This window comes from Sceloporus occidentalis, unplaced genomic scaffold (assembly GCF_023333645.1).
Source record: "Sceloporus occidentalis isolate IW3139 unplaced genomic scaffold, rSceOcc1.0.p SCAF_38, whole genome shotgun sequence".
In the NCBI taxonomy this organism is placed as follows: domain Eukaryota; kingdom Metazoa; phylum Chordata; class Lepidosauria; order Squamata; family Phrynosomatidae; genus Sceloporus; species Sceloporus occidentalis.
The window spans coordinates 2,549,709-2,565,669 of NW_028317018.1; the positions used below are offsets into that span (position 1 = coordinate 2,549,709).

General features: G+C 42.4%; 1 protein-coding gene across 1 annotated transcript in view; it reads left to right on the forward strand.

Annotated features, from left to right (window-relative positions):
* Positions 1–15,961, forward strand: part of LOC149290624 (ankyrin and armadillo repeat-containing protein-like) — a 48,688-nt gene that overhangs the window by 31,588 nt on the left and 1,139 nt on the right. Inside the window, exons 18-21 of the mRNA XM_089488427.1 lie at positions 1,819–1,936; positions 3,825–3,934; positions 6,218–6,414; positions 12,536–12,587. Coding sequence (XP_089344553.1) covers positions 1,819–1,936; positions 3,825–3,934; positions 6,218–6,414; positions 12,536–12,587 — 477 coding nt within the window. The remainder of the gene's footprint in view (positions 1–1,818; positions 1,937–3,824; positions 3,935–6,217; positions 6,415–12,535; positions 12,588–15,961) is intronic.

Below are 15,961 nucleotides of genomic sequence, written 5' to 3' on the forward strand. Positions count from 1 at the left end.
TACCCCATCAACCATAACTGCCCCTGAAATTAACCGTAAAGATCCCATTAACCATAACGGCCCCTGAAATTAACCCTAAAGACCCCATTAACCACAACGGCCCCTGAAATTAACCCTAAATACTCCATTAACCATAACTGCCCCTAAATTAATTGCATGTACTCCAGATAAATTACCTAATAAATTGGTATGGTTGATGGGGTCTTTAGTGTTAATTTGGGGGCAGTTATGCTTAATGGGGTGTTTAAGGATAATTTAGGGGCAGTTATGCTTAATGGGGTCTTTAGTGTTAATTTAGGGGCAGTTATGCTTAATGGGGTGTTTAAGGATAATTTAGGGGCAGTTATGCTTAATGGGGTCTTTAGTGTTAATTTAGGGGCAGTTATGCTTAATGAGGTGTTTAGGGTTAATTTGGGGGCAGTTATGTTTAATGGGTCTTTAGTGTTAATTTAGGGGCAGTTATGCTTAATGAGGTGTTTAGGGTTAATTTGGGGGCAGTTATGCTTAATGGGGTTTTTAGTGTTAATTTAGGGGCATTTATGCTTAATGAGGTGTTTAGGGTTAATTTGGGGGCAGTTATGCTTAATGGGGTGTTTAGGGTTAATTTGGGGGCAGTTATGCTTAATGGGGTCTTTAGTGTTAATTTGGGGGCAGTTATGCTTAAAGGGGTCTTTAGTGTTAATTTGGGGGCAGTTATGCTTAATGGGGTGTTTAGGGTTAATTTGGGGGCAGTTATGGTTAATAGGGTGTTAAGGGTTAATTTTAGGGGCAGTCATGGTTGATGGGGTGTTAAGGGTTAATTTTAGGGCAGTCATGGTTGATGGGGTGTTTAGGGTTAATTTAATGGTGAGGGTTAATTTAATTAATGTAATAAAGTTAGCTTAAGGTGCAGTTGCAGGTAAAGGGGAATGTAAATCCTGGGGGCAGTGATTATGAATGTATTATTTATAACAGTATGGTGACATTCTCTGAATGATTACAATGCCAATGAAGGCAGAGAGTCGTTCAAAGATCCGGATCTTACAATGATCCGGATCTTACAGTGATCCGGATCACTGTAAGATTCGGATCCCTGTAAGATCCGAATCTTTGAACGACTCTCTGCCTTCATTGACATCACTGGAGGCAGGGGGGAGGATTCATAATGAAAGGGGCGGGGCCAATCGTTAGTGTGCCTGCACGGAGTTACTGGAAAACAGTAACTCCGTGCAGACACACTGAGTGATCCGAAGATCCGGATCATGAATCGGATCATTTCAGTGAACGAATCGAAATGATCCGATTCACTTTAATGATCCGAACTTCCCATCACTACTCCCTTGCAGTGTCTCTTCTCTTGCTCCGCCCAGGATCAAAGCGGAGTCACGTGATGTGACATTACTTCCCGTGACTCCGCCTTGTTCCTGGGCGGAGCAAGAGAAGAGATGCTGTGAGGGAGCAACTCGAGGGCAGCCTTGCGGGACTGCGCAGGAAATCTGCAGTTCAGGTAAGGGGGTGGGCGTGATTGGCCACAAATGTGGTGATAGCGGGCGGGATTGACCACAAATGTGGCGGGAGCGGGCGGGAGTGCAACACCCACATTGCAGGAGCAGACGGGATTGGGAAAAAAATCAGCGGGAGCGGGATTAAAAAAGCAGTCCCGCGCAGGGCTCTACCTGGAAGGTTTATCCAGCAAAGAGGACAGATGAATGTGAAAATTTAAATAAACATTATGAAATTGCAACTAATCCCTGCTCATATGAGATGCATGCTCAGTAAGAGACTACCAAAACGGTACTGGTTTTATAATATATTCCTAATGGGTATGTCTTTCTTTAGATTGTTGTATTATCTAGAGCTATTGTGGATGTGGATCAAGTCTGTCTGTCTGCCAGAGGTGTAACAATACTAACAGAGCTCCTCAACTCGGAGAATTCAATCACACTTATTTTAGTGGGTAAGACCATTTTACTCATTTGTGGATTCACATTTCCAGACTCACTTTTCCTCGGATGTTGTGTTTTTGGAAATGGGGTAGATCTTGCTGCCAAACATGCCATTGCCAAGCAATGGACAGACATCAGCACTTTTTTGCAGGAAGTCAGCGAGAGTATGCATTTTATCTAGGAAATGGAAAAATATCACAAACTGTAATACCATGCACAGTTATAAAAAAGTTTGGGCGGCTTGGATTGCTTATACTCTAAAGGTGGAGGGTGTTTTATAAACTTCACAAATCCCCTCAATAATTGTCATTATGCTCCTATGTACTACTTCTTTAAGGTTTTGTATTTCATTTATTACCTTAATTCTTAATATATATCCGTCTCCTTGTCATCAAAATATATTTCAATAATTCTGCTTATCTGCTGCAATATTTATATAAAATTTTGCCCAAACATATATAATTATATGATATATGGACCATTTCTATGTATTTTTGCTATGAAAACTTTTTGTGTTTTTCAATTTCTTGAAGAAAAGAATGTAAAAGAAAGATTACATGTAAAAGTAAAAAGAAAACAAAAGCTTGACTGATAGGGTTGCTCTAGCCTATTAACACAAGTAATATTAATATCTTACCTTTTAAATTTAAAAAAAAATCACTGTTTACCATCATAAAAAGGTAGGTATGACCATATTGTTCCCAGAGAAGGCAGTCTTTAGATGTTTGTATTTGTAATACCTCTAAATGGGCCAAAATATTCTCATGAGCTTTCAAAACCTCAGATGACCTTTCTTCATATCTGAAAAAATATCTTATGTCTTGACAGATTATGTGACTCTCTACATCTCCCCTCAAGAATATGTTGAAACAATGAAAACATCTCCTAAGTGTAAAATAACAAAACAGACATTGTGACAGTGGCGTACATAGGGGAGGTGGTGCCACTTATCAGGGGTGCCACCTATCAGGGGTGTGCCGAAATCGCCCCCCCAGGCTAGTCCAAAATTGTTCACGCAGACCTGGACCAAGCCGGTCCAGTACTTTGTGAACAATTTTGGATCAACCCAAGAAACCCGGAAGGCAGTGTGGTCATAGAACGTCGGATTATGTGACTCTATGGTTAACTTTGAGGCTGCTCACACAATGCGTTAGTACCAGAGAGAAATCTGCCGCCGGTGAGGTAAGGGGGGGTGAGAGGGAGTAGTGAAAGTCTTTGTATCCCAGCACTCCAAACAGCTTCCAATCTTTAGGATACTTTATTAAGCGAACGCAAACAAAAGCAACGTTTCTGCCAAACAGGGCCTTTGTCAAGCTGTTTGGCCGAAACGTTGCTTTTGTTTGCTCTCGCTTAATAAAGTATCCTAAAGATTGGAAGCTGTTTGGAGTGCTGGGTTTCCTTTTCTTTGTTTGTGTGCTTCAAGAGGGTTTATGCTGTCCCTTTTTTCCTGCTAGCACCCAGCTTCCTGGGAGTTGAGTGCAAAACCACATTTGTGTGTGAGCATGTATGTATGTGTTTGTGTGTCAGCATGCATGTGTATGTATAAGTGCGTGAGCATGAATGTCTGTGTGGGAGCATGGATGTGTGCATGTTAGCACTATAGCATGTGTAACTCTATGCAAACGTGAGTGCGCTTGCAAAAATGTGTGCCAGTGCATGTGTGAGTTAGCCAGGCAAGGATCCAGGGCCCGATAGGCAAGTGCCAAAAATACGATACGCCTCGGGGGCCAAATACTTTTAAGTATGCCCCTGCATTGCAATATCATCAAATAAGTAACTTGAGAAGCATGTACTATAATATACTGTTATATTACAGTAATGTAATTTCTGTTAAGTTTGAAAAACATTACAGTAGCATGTACAACAGTGTTTAGTAATGTTTGTATTTGTAACTTACAGGAGAGTTAATTGCCAGTCTGGCTCATACCAGAGCAGGTATTCCGGATGCGATAACTACATTAGGAACTGTGGGGTGTCTTTGTAACCTTTTAAACTCCGAAGAAGAGGAGGTAAGGGACATGTTTTTTTCCCATTGAAGGTCGGTCTTTGTTCATGTATGCTTGTCTGTGTAATCATAACTATAACAAATTGCAAAGGTCAACATATAATGTCTAGGCAGTGGAAGGCTCTGAGCAACAGCACATACACAGTGTGGAAAAAATTACACCCTCTTTGAATTCAATGGTTTAACATCTCAGGAAATCATCTGTTCCTTAGCAGGTCTAAAAATTAGGTAAATACAGCCTCAGGTGAACAACAACAACACATGACATATTATACCATGTCACGATTTACTCAAAAAGAAAGACAAAATGGAGAAGCCATGTGTGAAAATCTACGTACACCTTATAATTCAATAGCTTGTAGAACCACCTTACCTACCACCTATCAGCAATAACTTAAAGTAATCATTTTCTCTGTGACTTTATCACTGTCTCCCATCGTTGTGGAGGAATTTTGGCCAGCTCATATTTATAACCTTGCTTCAGTTCATTTAGGTTTGCAGGCATTGTTTATGCACAACGATCGTAAAGTGCAGCCACATCATTTCAATCAGGTTGAGGTCTGGACTTTGACTGGGCCATTGCAACACCTTGACTGTTTTCTTTTTCAGCCATTCTATTGCTGGTGAGCTTGGGATCATTGTCTTGCTGCATGACCCCATTTCGGCCATGCTTTAGCTGTCGGACAGGTGGTCTCACCTTTGACTCTAGAATACTTTGGTATACAGAGGAGTTCATGGTCGATCACAGCAAAGTTCCCAGGTCCTGTGGCTGCAAAACAAGCCCAAATCTTCACCCCTCCACCACGTTGCTTGACAGTTTTTATGAGGTGTTTGTGCTGAAATGCTGTGTTTTGTTTTTCGCATGGCGCTGTACATTACAGCCAAACATCTCAATTTTGGTTTCACCAGAAGTCTTGTGGTTTGTTCAGATGTAACTTTGCAAACCTAAGTTTTTTTTTTGTGTTTTTTTTTAGAGAGATAACTCCTGGCAAACCTTCCAAACAAACCATACTTGTTCAGTCTTTTTGTAATTGCACAGTCATTAACATGCTAACTGAGGCTTGTAGAGTCTGAAATGTAACTCCTGAGTTTGTAGCAATTTCTCATTGTACTGTCTGACCTTGGAGTTAATTTGCAGGGATGTCCATTCCTGGGAAGACTGGCAACGTCTTGAATGTTTTCCACATTTGAATAATCTTTCTCACTGTAGAATGATGGGCTTTACATTGTTTGGAAATGACCTTATAACCCTTTCCATTTTGTTGGGCAGCAACAGTTGCATCTCTAAGATTATTGCTGACATCTTTCCTTGGCATTGTGTTAACACACACCTGAATGCTCCAGACCAGCAAACTGCTATAACTTTGGTTCTTATAGAAGTGGTCACACTTGCTGATGATCAATTAATCAAGGGCATTTGATTATCAGCACCCGTTTGATACTTAGCATCTTAATTCCCATGGAAGCAGTAAGGGTGTACTTAATTTTTCACACATGGCTTCTCCGTTTTGGCTTTATTTTTGTTGTTCATCTGAGGTTGTATTTACCTAATTTTTAAACCTGCTAAGGAACAGATGATTGTTATGTCCTGATTTGTAAAACCATATAATTTAAAGAGGGTGTACTTTATTTTTGACATGACTTATATATACATAAAACTTATTATTTAAGTTAACTTTGTAAATAACTTTAAATCTACACATATATCTATGTTCATTAGTGCACTAGTTGAAGCATCTTGGAGACTAGATGAAATTTTGTGGATTATACAAAAAGGTATCTTAGCTTCACAGTAAATTACGTAAGTACAGCATTGTGAGTGTACAAGTGTGTTGGTGTTGTAAAGGAGAACATTTTTTTGTTGTTTGTTTTTTGTAAACAAAAGGGACCATGGTAAGCAAGATGGTCAGTCTCTTATTGTCAATATCTAGTCAGCCTTTCTGCCTGAATAGCCTGTAACTGCACATTGGCACAATGTATATAAATCTGAAAAGTGGTCTTCGTAGTATAATGAGCAAAATAATGTTTTACCTAATCCCTAATATCTTCACAATGGATTTCTTTATTATAGTAAATCACCACAATGTACAAGTTTGTGCTAAATCATGCAATCAGTAGAAGTCAAGCAGGCAAAAAGTCGGTTGTACTGTGATACTACAGATTATTTTCACCAATTTTGATTACAAAAAAAAGGACATGCATTCATGCAGAGCTATAGTAACCATAAGGCACGTTTATGTAGTTTAATGGTTCATCTGTAAACTAAAAAATCTCTTCCTTTTTCAAGGTCCGTATAGCTTGTTCTAATGCTTTGGGGTATTTAACGTTCAACCGCACTGCATATCGCCATCTTCTTGTGGAATGCAGGAACAGACCCTCATTGTATAACATACTCATTGAAAACATCAGCAAAGATGCGAAAATCTCCAAGCAATTTACAGACGAATTTAAAACACAGAAGCAAATAGGATTGCCCTCTCTTAGGTAAATAATATGTTAATGTATATGCTAAGTAACATTGGAAAAAGTTGTTTAGGACAGTTGTGAGTGTGAGGATGAATAGTTCCATCTATCAGAATGTAGAAACTATTGTCACAAATTGACAGTAAAGGCTATTGAATAAGTATAGTGTAACATGATGTGATCAACACAGCAATAATGGGTCAACAATATTCACTGAGTTAACTAAACATTGTTAAGGGCATTCACATGCCCCCCAACTGTCCCGATTTTGGCGGGAAAGTCCTGATTTTGGGATTGTGTGTGTAAGGGCTTTGTATGTGTATATGTGTGTTTATAGGCAGGTGAGTGTAAAGGCAGTGTGTGTGGGCAGTACATGTGTATATGTGTGTGTAAAGGTAGTGTATGTGTATATGTGTGTGTAAGGGTAGTGTATGTGTATATGTGTGTGTGTGTGAGGGCAGTGTGTGTATATGTGTGTGTAAGGGCAGTGCATGTGTATATGTGTATATAAGGGCAGTGTATGTGTATTTATGAGCAGGTGTGTGTAAGGGCAGTGTATGTGTGTCACGATCCGGGACATTCTTGTCCCGAACCGCAGCGGAGCCATTCTCCCGAGTACCCGCGGGTAGCGGGTACTCGCCATTTACCTTCCCCGGTGCCCAATCTTCGGTGCCCACGTCCGGCGGGCACTCGGGGTCTGCTGCTCCCCATGCCGCCCCTCCAGAATAGGGAGGAGGAGCACTCACACATGCCACGCCCCCTCCCTCTCTCTATGCCTCAGTGGAGATCACGCTGCACGCACAGCTCCACGTCATCCGCTGGGGGCAGGGCTTGGAGAGGCGGCAAGTTTAAAACCTGAGCACTGACACTCATTCAGTGCTCCGTTGTTGTTCCCAGCTGAGCTGTTCCCTGCTGCATATTGCATTTACTCCTGATTTGGTTTGTTCCTGGCTACTCTGATATTTCCACTCCTGACCCGGCTTGTCTGATTACCCTCTCGTTGCTGACTCGGCTTGTTCCTGTTTACTCTGATTTCTCCACTCCTGACCCGGCTTGTCTGAGGATCCTCCTGTTGCTGAACCATTGCCTTACTCCTGACTACGTTACCTTCTCCATTCGTGACCCGGCTCGCTCAACTATTCTTTGGACTCTGTCCGAACCGTTCCTGTTGCTACCTTTCCTGCATACTGGATTCCTTACCTGCATTTACCAACAGAAACATTACATAACAACCGAGCCATTATGGAATCCGCAGGTTTGGCTGAGGCTGTGGCCGCACTTACCCAGCAAATGGCCGTGTTTAATCAGTCACTGCAAGATGTTCAAGCAGGACAGCTTCAGATACGCCAGGAGATGCACCAGAGGCAAGGCAGCTCTAACGCTCAAGGCGATCCTTTCTCGGCTCCTTCTATGGCACCTGAATCCATGACTCTGCAAGGAGCATTTGCACCTGAACCTCAAATTCCTATGCCTGAACGTTTCTCCGGTGACCGTAAGAAATACACTACTTTTATGATGTCTTGCCAAATTATGTTTAATCTAAGACCACGTACTTACTCATCGGACTATATAAAGATCCATACGGTTATTGCACTATTGTCAGATGAACCTCAACTTTGGGCTCACCACCTACTTCGTAGTAATAGCTCTATTTTAGAGTCATGGGGCTTCTTCTGCCAAGCTATGGACGCTCTCTACGAGGATCCCTTCCGATCTACTGCCGCTACCAGCACCCTATGGGCACTTAAACAAGGTAAAAGACCTGTGGAGGAGTATATTGCTGAATTTCGTCGGATCTCTATGGAGACATCCTGGAACGAACCTGCACTGCGTGATCAATTTAGGTTAGGATTGGCAGAGAATATTAGGGATGAACTGGCCCGCACAAATATACCCAATTCTCTGGATGAGTTTGCTAACTTAGCCATTCAAATTGACCGTAGGCTACGGGAAAGAAAGGCCGAAAGACAAACCACCTCCTTCTCAAATTGGTCGTCCATACGGCAGACAGTCAAGGTAACCCCTAGGGACAATGGGGAGGAACCAATGCAATTGGGCCTCATCAGGGGACCTCTATCAATGGCTGAGAAGGAGCGTCGCCGAAGCCTGGACTTATGCCTGTACTGCGGAGGTAAAGGTCACTACGCCAATGAATGCGGAACCAAGACACGTTCCCCTAAGGGTAAGCAGAACCCTCGGTTTATGCAAACTGACAAGGGAGCATTCTTACACTTCTCCAATCACTTATCCCTTTCAATATCTTTACAGTGGAAAGACGACCCCATCAACCTTTTGGCCATGATTGATTCTGGTGCCAGCAGTAATGTTTTGGATGCTGACCTCATACAACGCCTGTGAATGACCACCAGGGAGAAGACGTCACCTATTTTTCTTCAATTGGTAGACGGAAGCCCTTTAAAGACTGGTCCTATTACTAAAGAGACTGTACCTTTATGTATGCGTATTAGTCCTAATCATATGGAGGAGATTATATTTGATGTGGTGCCTTCTCCTGTTTTTCGAGTCATATTGGGTCTACCCCGGTTAAGGACTCATAATCCTGCTATCAACTGGGAGACCGGTGCTGTACGGTTCACCTCTAATAAATGCTCACAACACAATCAACCCTCTTTGTCTCTTAATGTGGCTCATGACTTTAGTTCACTGCCTATACCTAAGATACCACCTCAATACTCAAGATTTTCTGATGTGTTTGAGAAAAAAGGAGCTAATGAACTACCTCCCCATAGGGAGTATGATTGTCCGATAGAATTGTTCTCCGGTGCTCCTATTCCTTTTGGTCGCATCTATCCAATGTCTGAACCGGAACTAGTTACGCTCAAGAACTATATCGACGAGAATCTGGCCAAGGGATTTATAAGACCCTCTACATCACCTGCCGGAGCGGGTATTTTCTTTGTTGCTAAAACAGATGGTGGCCTTCGCCCCTGCGTGGACTATCGCGAGATCAACAATATAACCATCAAGAACCGTTACCCTTTACCTCTAATATCGGAACTTATGGAACGCGTTCGCTCTGCCTCTGTGTTTACCAAAATCGATTTATGAGGAGCCTACAACCTGGTCAGGATTAAGGAGGGACACGAGTGGAAGACTGCGTTTAGATCACAATATGGTCACTTTGAGTATTTGGTGATGCCTTTTGGATTATGTAATGCTCCTGCTACCTTCCAACATTTTATGAACAATGTATTCAGAGACATGTTGGATCAATTTGTCTGGATGATATTTTAATTTACTCAGAATCTTTACCGGCCCATCGAGAACATCTATCCAAGGTATTGATGCGTCTCAGAGAGAACCGATTATATACCAAACTTTAGAACAATATCTCCGTTGCTTCACGTCTCACCTACAAGACGACTGGTATCAACTCTTACCACTGGCAGAATTTGCCTATAATAACCATATTCATTCCTCGATACAGATGTCCCCCTTCTTTTCTAACTATGGCTTCCACCCTTCCATGCTTCCTGGCTCCCCCATCTCCAGTGCTGTTCCTGCTGTAACCGATCAGATCTCGAGGATGACTAATATTTATCGGGACTTACGTACCACCCTTATGAAATCTCAACAACGTTACAAATTCCAGTCGGATAGACACCGTAGTGTCACACCTGCATACAAACCTGGGGACAAGGTATGGTTATCCACTAATCACCTCAAATTAAGTTGTCCCTCCAGAAAACTAGGACCCAGGTTCGTGGGTCCCTACACAATCCTACGAATCATCTCTCCCGTGGCAGTTGAACTAACGCTCCCACCTTCTATGGATTGAGAATCCTTTTCCAGGTAGACACCCAGATCCTCCTGCTCCCATCGTCGTCGACGAATCTGATGAATATGAGGTTGAGCAGATTATGGACTCCAGAAGATACAGGGGTCGTCTCCAGTACCTCATAAAATGGAATGGATACGAAGTGAATGAAAATTCTTGGGAGGATGCCAGGGAAGTACATGCCGATGAATTGGTACAGGACTTTCATTCCCTTCATCCTCACAAACCAGGTCCCTTGAGAGCCCGGAGGTCTCTCTTTAGGGGGGGAGACTGTCACGATCCGGGACATTCTCGTCCCGAACCGCAGCGGAGCCATTCTCCCGAGTACCCGCGGATAGCGGGTACTCGCCATTTACCTTCCCCGGTGCCCAATCTTCGGTGCCCGCGTCCGGCGGGCACTCGGGGTCTGCCGCTCCCCATGCTGCCCCTCCAGAATAGGGAGGAGGAGCACGCACACATGCCACGCCCCCTCCCTCTCTCTATGCCTCAGTGGAGATCACGCTGCACGCACAGCTCCACGTCATCAGCTGGGGGCGGGGCTTGGAGAGGCGGCAAGTTTAAAACCTGAGCACTGACACTCATTCAGTGCTCGGTTGTTGTTCCCAGCTGAGTTGTTCCCTGCTGCATATTGCGTTTACTCCTGATTTGGTTTGTTCCTGGCTACTCTGATATCTCCACTCCTGACCCGGCTTGTCCGATTACCCTCTCGTTGCTGACTCGGCTTGTTCCTGTTTACTCTGATTTCTCCACTCCTGACCCGGCTTGTCTGAGGATCCTCCTGTTGCTGAACCATTGCCTTACTCCTGACTACGTTACCTTCTCCATTCCTGACCCGGCTCGCTCAACTATTCTTTGGACTCTGTCCGAACCGTTCCTGTTGCTACCTTTCCTGCATACTGGATTCCTTACCTGCATTTACCAACAGAAACATTACAATGTGTATATGTGTGTGTGTAAGGGCAATGTATATGTATATGTGTGTTTATCATCATCATCATGGATGCAGTATGTCTGTCTGAGCTTCATGCGAACTGTAGTTAACAGCAGATAATGTGACAAGTGTTAGTTGTGGATTACAACTCCCATGATGCCTAGTCATGGTGGACACCTGGCTGGCTGAGCATCATGAGAATTGTAGTTCACAGCTAACATGTGCAGCTTTATCTGCACTTCCCATGATGCTCCGCCAGCATCATGGAAGTAGTATTTATGGCTGAGTCTCATGGGAATTCAGTTCAATGTGTTGCTTTTTTTTTTTTTATATGCTGAGGCATGTTTTAAGTGGCGATGCAAGCACGACATTGTAAAGTGCAATTGCTTGTATTGGTGATTTTTGAAATGTTGGGAGGTATGCATTCACTAGACTAGCTACTGCAGAGGTATAGTGTTTAGCTTAATATCTGGGTAAGGCTCTACCTAAACGGAATATAAACAAGATACAATATGCTTAGTTCTCGTGTTTATAAGTGTAGTGTGTAAAAGTAAAAAAGAAAAATGTGATATACTTCCCAAATGACCGCAGCAGCCCAAAAGGCACTCTTCCTCAGGGTGCAAATGTACAGATAAGCAAATGGTTGGGGCGCAGGTACAGGTAAGGGAAGAAAATAAATATATAGTGTGAAAAATGAGTATAATTGTGGTTGCACTCACAAACGGATAAGATGCTTCAGGCCCTTCAAATTGTGTTGAAAAGAATCTTTAATACATCTTCATACAGAATCTAAAAGATAAAACTGAACATGGTGCAGTATCCTCAGTAAAACAATATTTGCTATTCAGAATGCACTCACAGTTCGTCCATGCACTGAGTGAATATAAAAGCGATGGGTTAAAACTCCACCAAAAAATCAAAGGGGGGGGTCCCATGTAAGAAGGATCACACGGGACCCCCCCCTTTGATTGATTTTTTGACGGACTTTTAACCCATCGCTTTTATATGCACTCAGTGCATGGACGAACTGTGAGTGCATTCTGAATAGCAAATATTGTTTTACTGAGGATACTGTACCATGTTCAGTTTTATCTTTTAGATTCTGTATGAAGATGTATTAAAGATTCTTTTCAACACAATTTGAAGGGCCTGAAGCATCTTATCCGTTTGTGAGTGCAACCACAATTATACTCATTTTCCAGTATTTATACTTTTCACACTATATATTTATTTTCTTCCCTTACATGTACCTGCGCCCCAACCATTTGCTTATCTCTACCTAAACGGAGCAGTATTTCCTTTTATGTGACTTTAGATTCAATCTGCCAGAATAAATTTTTATGTCATAACTGTTCAATGTGATGTAATTTTGTTATTATTAGCTGTTAATTGCTGGTGTTTGTTTTTTTCAGTCTAGTTGTGAATGGTGGACCACCAGTAAATCCTTCTTCATGGAAAGGTAAAGTAAACATTGAATCTTTTGATTGGCCTGTCGCAACTTAAAACACGCTTCATTTTTTTCAGAACAGTCATGCATATTAAAAAAAACCCAATACATTGAAATTAATTCCAAGGAGGCTCAGCCAGACATACTACTTCCATCATGCTGGATAAGCATTATGGGAAGTGCAGTTAACAGTAGAAAAAGCTGCAGATGTTAGCTGTGAACTACAATTGCCATGATTCTCAGCCAGCCAGGTGTCCACCATGATGCTGGCTGAGCATCATTGGAAGAGTAGTCCACAGCAGCAGAGATTTTTTATTATTTTTAATAATAATAATAATAATAATAAAAAGGCTAATGTTCCCAGGACCCTTATACACATACACTGCCTTTACACACACACATGCATATACACACACAACAGCTTACAAACACACAAATACATACACTGCTCTTAAACACACCTGTCCATACACATATACATACATATATACATAAATACCGTATTTCCCCATGTATAAAACGCACCTTAATTTTGGGGCCCGAAATTAGAAAAAATATATATTACATAAAGTTATTGTACTGGCTGCCTGGGCATGAAAGTGATATCATGCTCAGGCAGCCAGTACATGCACATCACTTTCAGCCTCCTGTGTCCCCTCCCTGTGCCCCCTACACACGCATCCATGCTATCACACACATATATTCATTCATTTACTCCCCCACCCTTACCTGAACTGCAGATCTTCTGGTGCCGCTCGCAGACTTCTGTGGGGGCCGCTGTTTCCCTCTGCGTTGCCTGAACAGGAACAGGAACACAGCGGAGTCATGTGATGTGATGTACATTCATGTGATTCCACTGGGTTCCTGTGTTGCCTCGACGGAACAAGAGACGCTGCTGAGCGACACAGAGTTAAGCAGCAGGTCCCCTGCAGATGATTATTTCCAGTAAAAAAAAAAAAAATGTACCACCACTGTATAAGACGCACCCTGTTTTTAGACCCCAAATTTTTCTAAAAAAGGTGCATCTTATACATGGGGAAATACGGTATACACATACACTGCCCTTGCACCCCTTTCTCCCATCTTACCCTTCTCATCCTCCATCCTGTTGTGGGAGTGTGAGGTCTGTCAATTTGGATCTTGGTTTCTGTGCTCCCTAATCACTATGTGCTGGCTATTGATGCAGAGCGTGAGGCGCTTTGCATCATTTGCTGGCACATAGTGATTAGGGAGCATGGAAGCTGACGTGACAGACCTCGTGTTCCCTACTGTTGAGTCGGTTAGAGGGGGATTGTGATCTCCCCAACCAGTCCTACAGACTGCAGCTGCTGATCGAACGGTTGCTTCTCGTCTCGCAGTTCCTACCTCCCTGACAAAGCGGGAAAGAGGTAGGGACCGTTTGGGGGGGCATGAAATACTACTAGTGCAGAAAATTGACTCGAGGGTTGCATAAGCTTTCCTACTACTTCTAATTTTCAATGGAGGTAACAGGAACCTATGTATCGAGACTGGACAGTGGAAGGACGAACTCAGGTCCCCTTTAATAGCTAGTGATGGGATTTATGTATGCATGGTCATGTGACCGCATTACGCAAGGGAGGCCTGAAATCAGGCTTACTCATGACACAGAGGATGCAGGAAAAGCAGATTGTTGTGGTCAGGCACCGCCACGGAGGTAAATTCTACTACTAATAGTGATTCCACTTTTTGTGGTGTGAGCAGAGACGGCATGCGTGTATGACAAAGCAGTCAGGTGAACCCTGATACATAAGGGGTCAGTTAATTATGCTAGAAAGCCAGAATAAGACATGACCCTCTGCCAGGGGGAAATAACGCTCTATAAGCTATAAAGTTGACCCCTTTTCTTGCTCACTATACTCTGAAACAGTGATATGAATTCACAGGGAGGAAATATTTATAAACCATCAGATATTGCGGAAGAGTTTACCGCCCAGTACAAAAGTCTTTATAACTTGCTAAGCTTGTCCTAGCGAACAGGTTGGCCTCATTCCTCCTACACGTATTGTGTAATGATCAGATGCAGTTTGACAAAGAATGTCATCACCAGAAAAGTGATTATCAGTAGCTAAATGAAGAATATTACAGATATTCTAATTTTCGTTTTATCCTTGGACGCAAAAAAAAAGGGGTTGATCGGCTGAGCGAACGAAGTGCTAGGTAAGTTTGGTCTGTCAGGTTAACTAAAGTTGGTTCTTTCCCCATCTGAAATGGGACTAGGAGCCCCTAGCGCTAGCAACAACCCAGACATTCATGGGTTTGACATTGAGGATTCTGGGTGTACGAAGATCAGTTTGTTAGCAGATGACATTTTATTGACGATTAATGACCCCCTGATCTCTTTACCAAATCTGCATTAAATTCTTAGATGTTTTGGTGACATTTCAAATCATACAATAAATACTGGCAAATCTCAGGCACCAAGAGGAGCTCTACCTGGTTCCCTACTGTGGTTAGGCTTTAAACAGTTATTTAGATATATGCAATTTAAACATTGCTTTTTAACACACTCAAGACTTATGTCAACCAAATCATCTTCCATGTTGGCGAGTCTCTGTGAACAGGCCCCTATGTTGTCATATAAAGCCATACCTGTATTCTATGACTGTATTTTGGAGGTGTCATGTCAGCCTAAGCTCCAATAGCTGTTAAAGTGAGAGGCAGATCAAAACAAAAAGTTTCCCCAAGAAGTGTGGGAAAGGACACCTGGCTAATGCAACAAGATGTGCTAACTTTATGGATTTTAGAAGAGGAGATTCTGTTCTGGTGGTATTACACTCCATACACACTAAACGCTGTGAACCCAACAATATCATACGTATGGTGGAGGAGGTGTGACACCGCACCTGCAGTGCTACATATTTGGTGGTCTTGCCCTAAAATTTGGAAAATTGTGGCAGGATGTATTTGATTTGGTGCCATTTTTTTATGTTGTATACCTTAGGTCTCAGAGTGGGCCCCATTAGGGATTATGCCACATTTTTTCTGAATTTTACAAACTTTTGGGGTACTTGCTTCTTGCAGTTAAAGTCAAAACAGACAAAGACAAAGATTTTCCATTTGTGGAGAAGGGGTGGAAATCTATGGGGGGGGGGGTGTTTCTTTTTATCCATCATTTATTAATTAAAGATGAATTTAAGTACACTATAGACATTTATTCTGAATATATATAGATGTGAAATAATAATTAAACATTTTTTGCTAAGGGTCTGGTGTTATTATGTGTTATTATTGCTTGTTAACACAAATAGCTAATCAGCCAATCGCATGGCATTTAGGCATGTAGACGTCATAACTTGCTGTTCAAACCGAGCATCAGAAAGGGGACTTAAGTGACTTTGAACGTGGCATGGTTGTTGGTGCCAGACGAGCT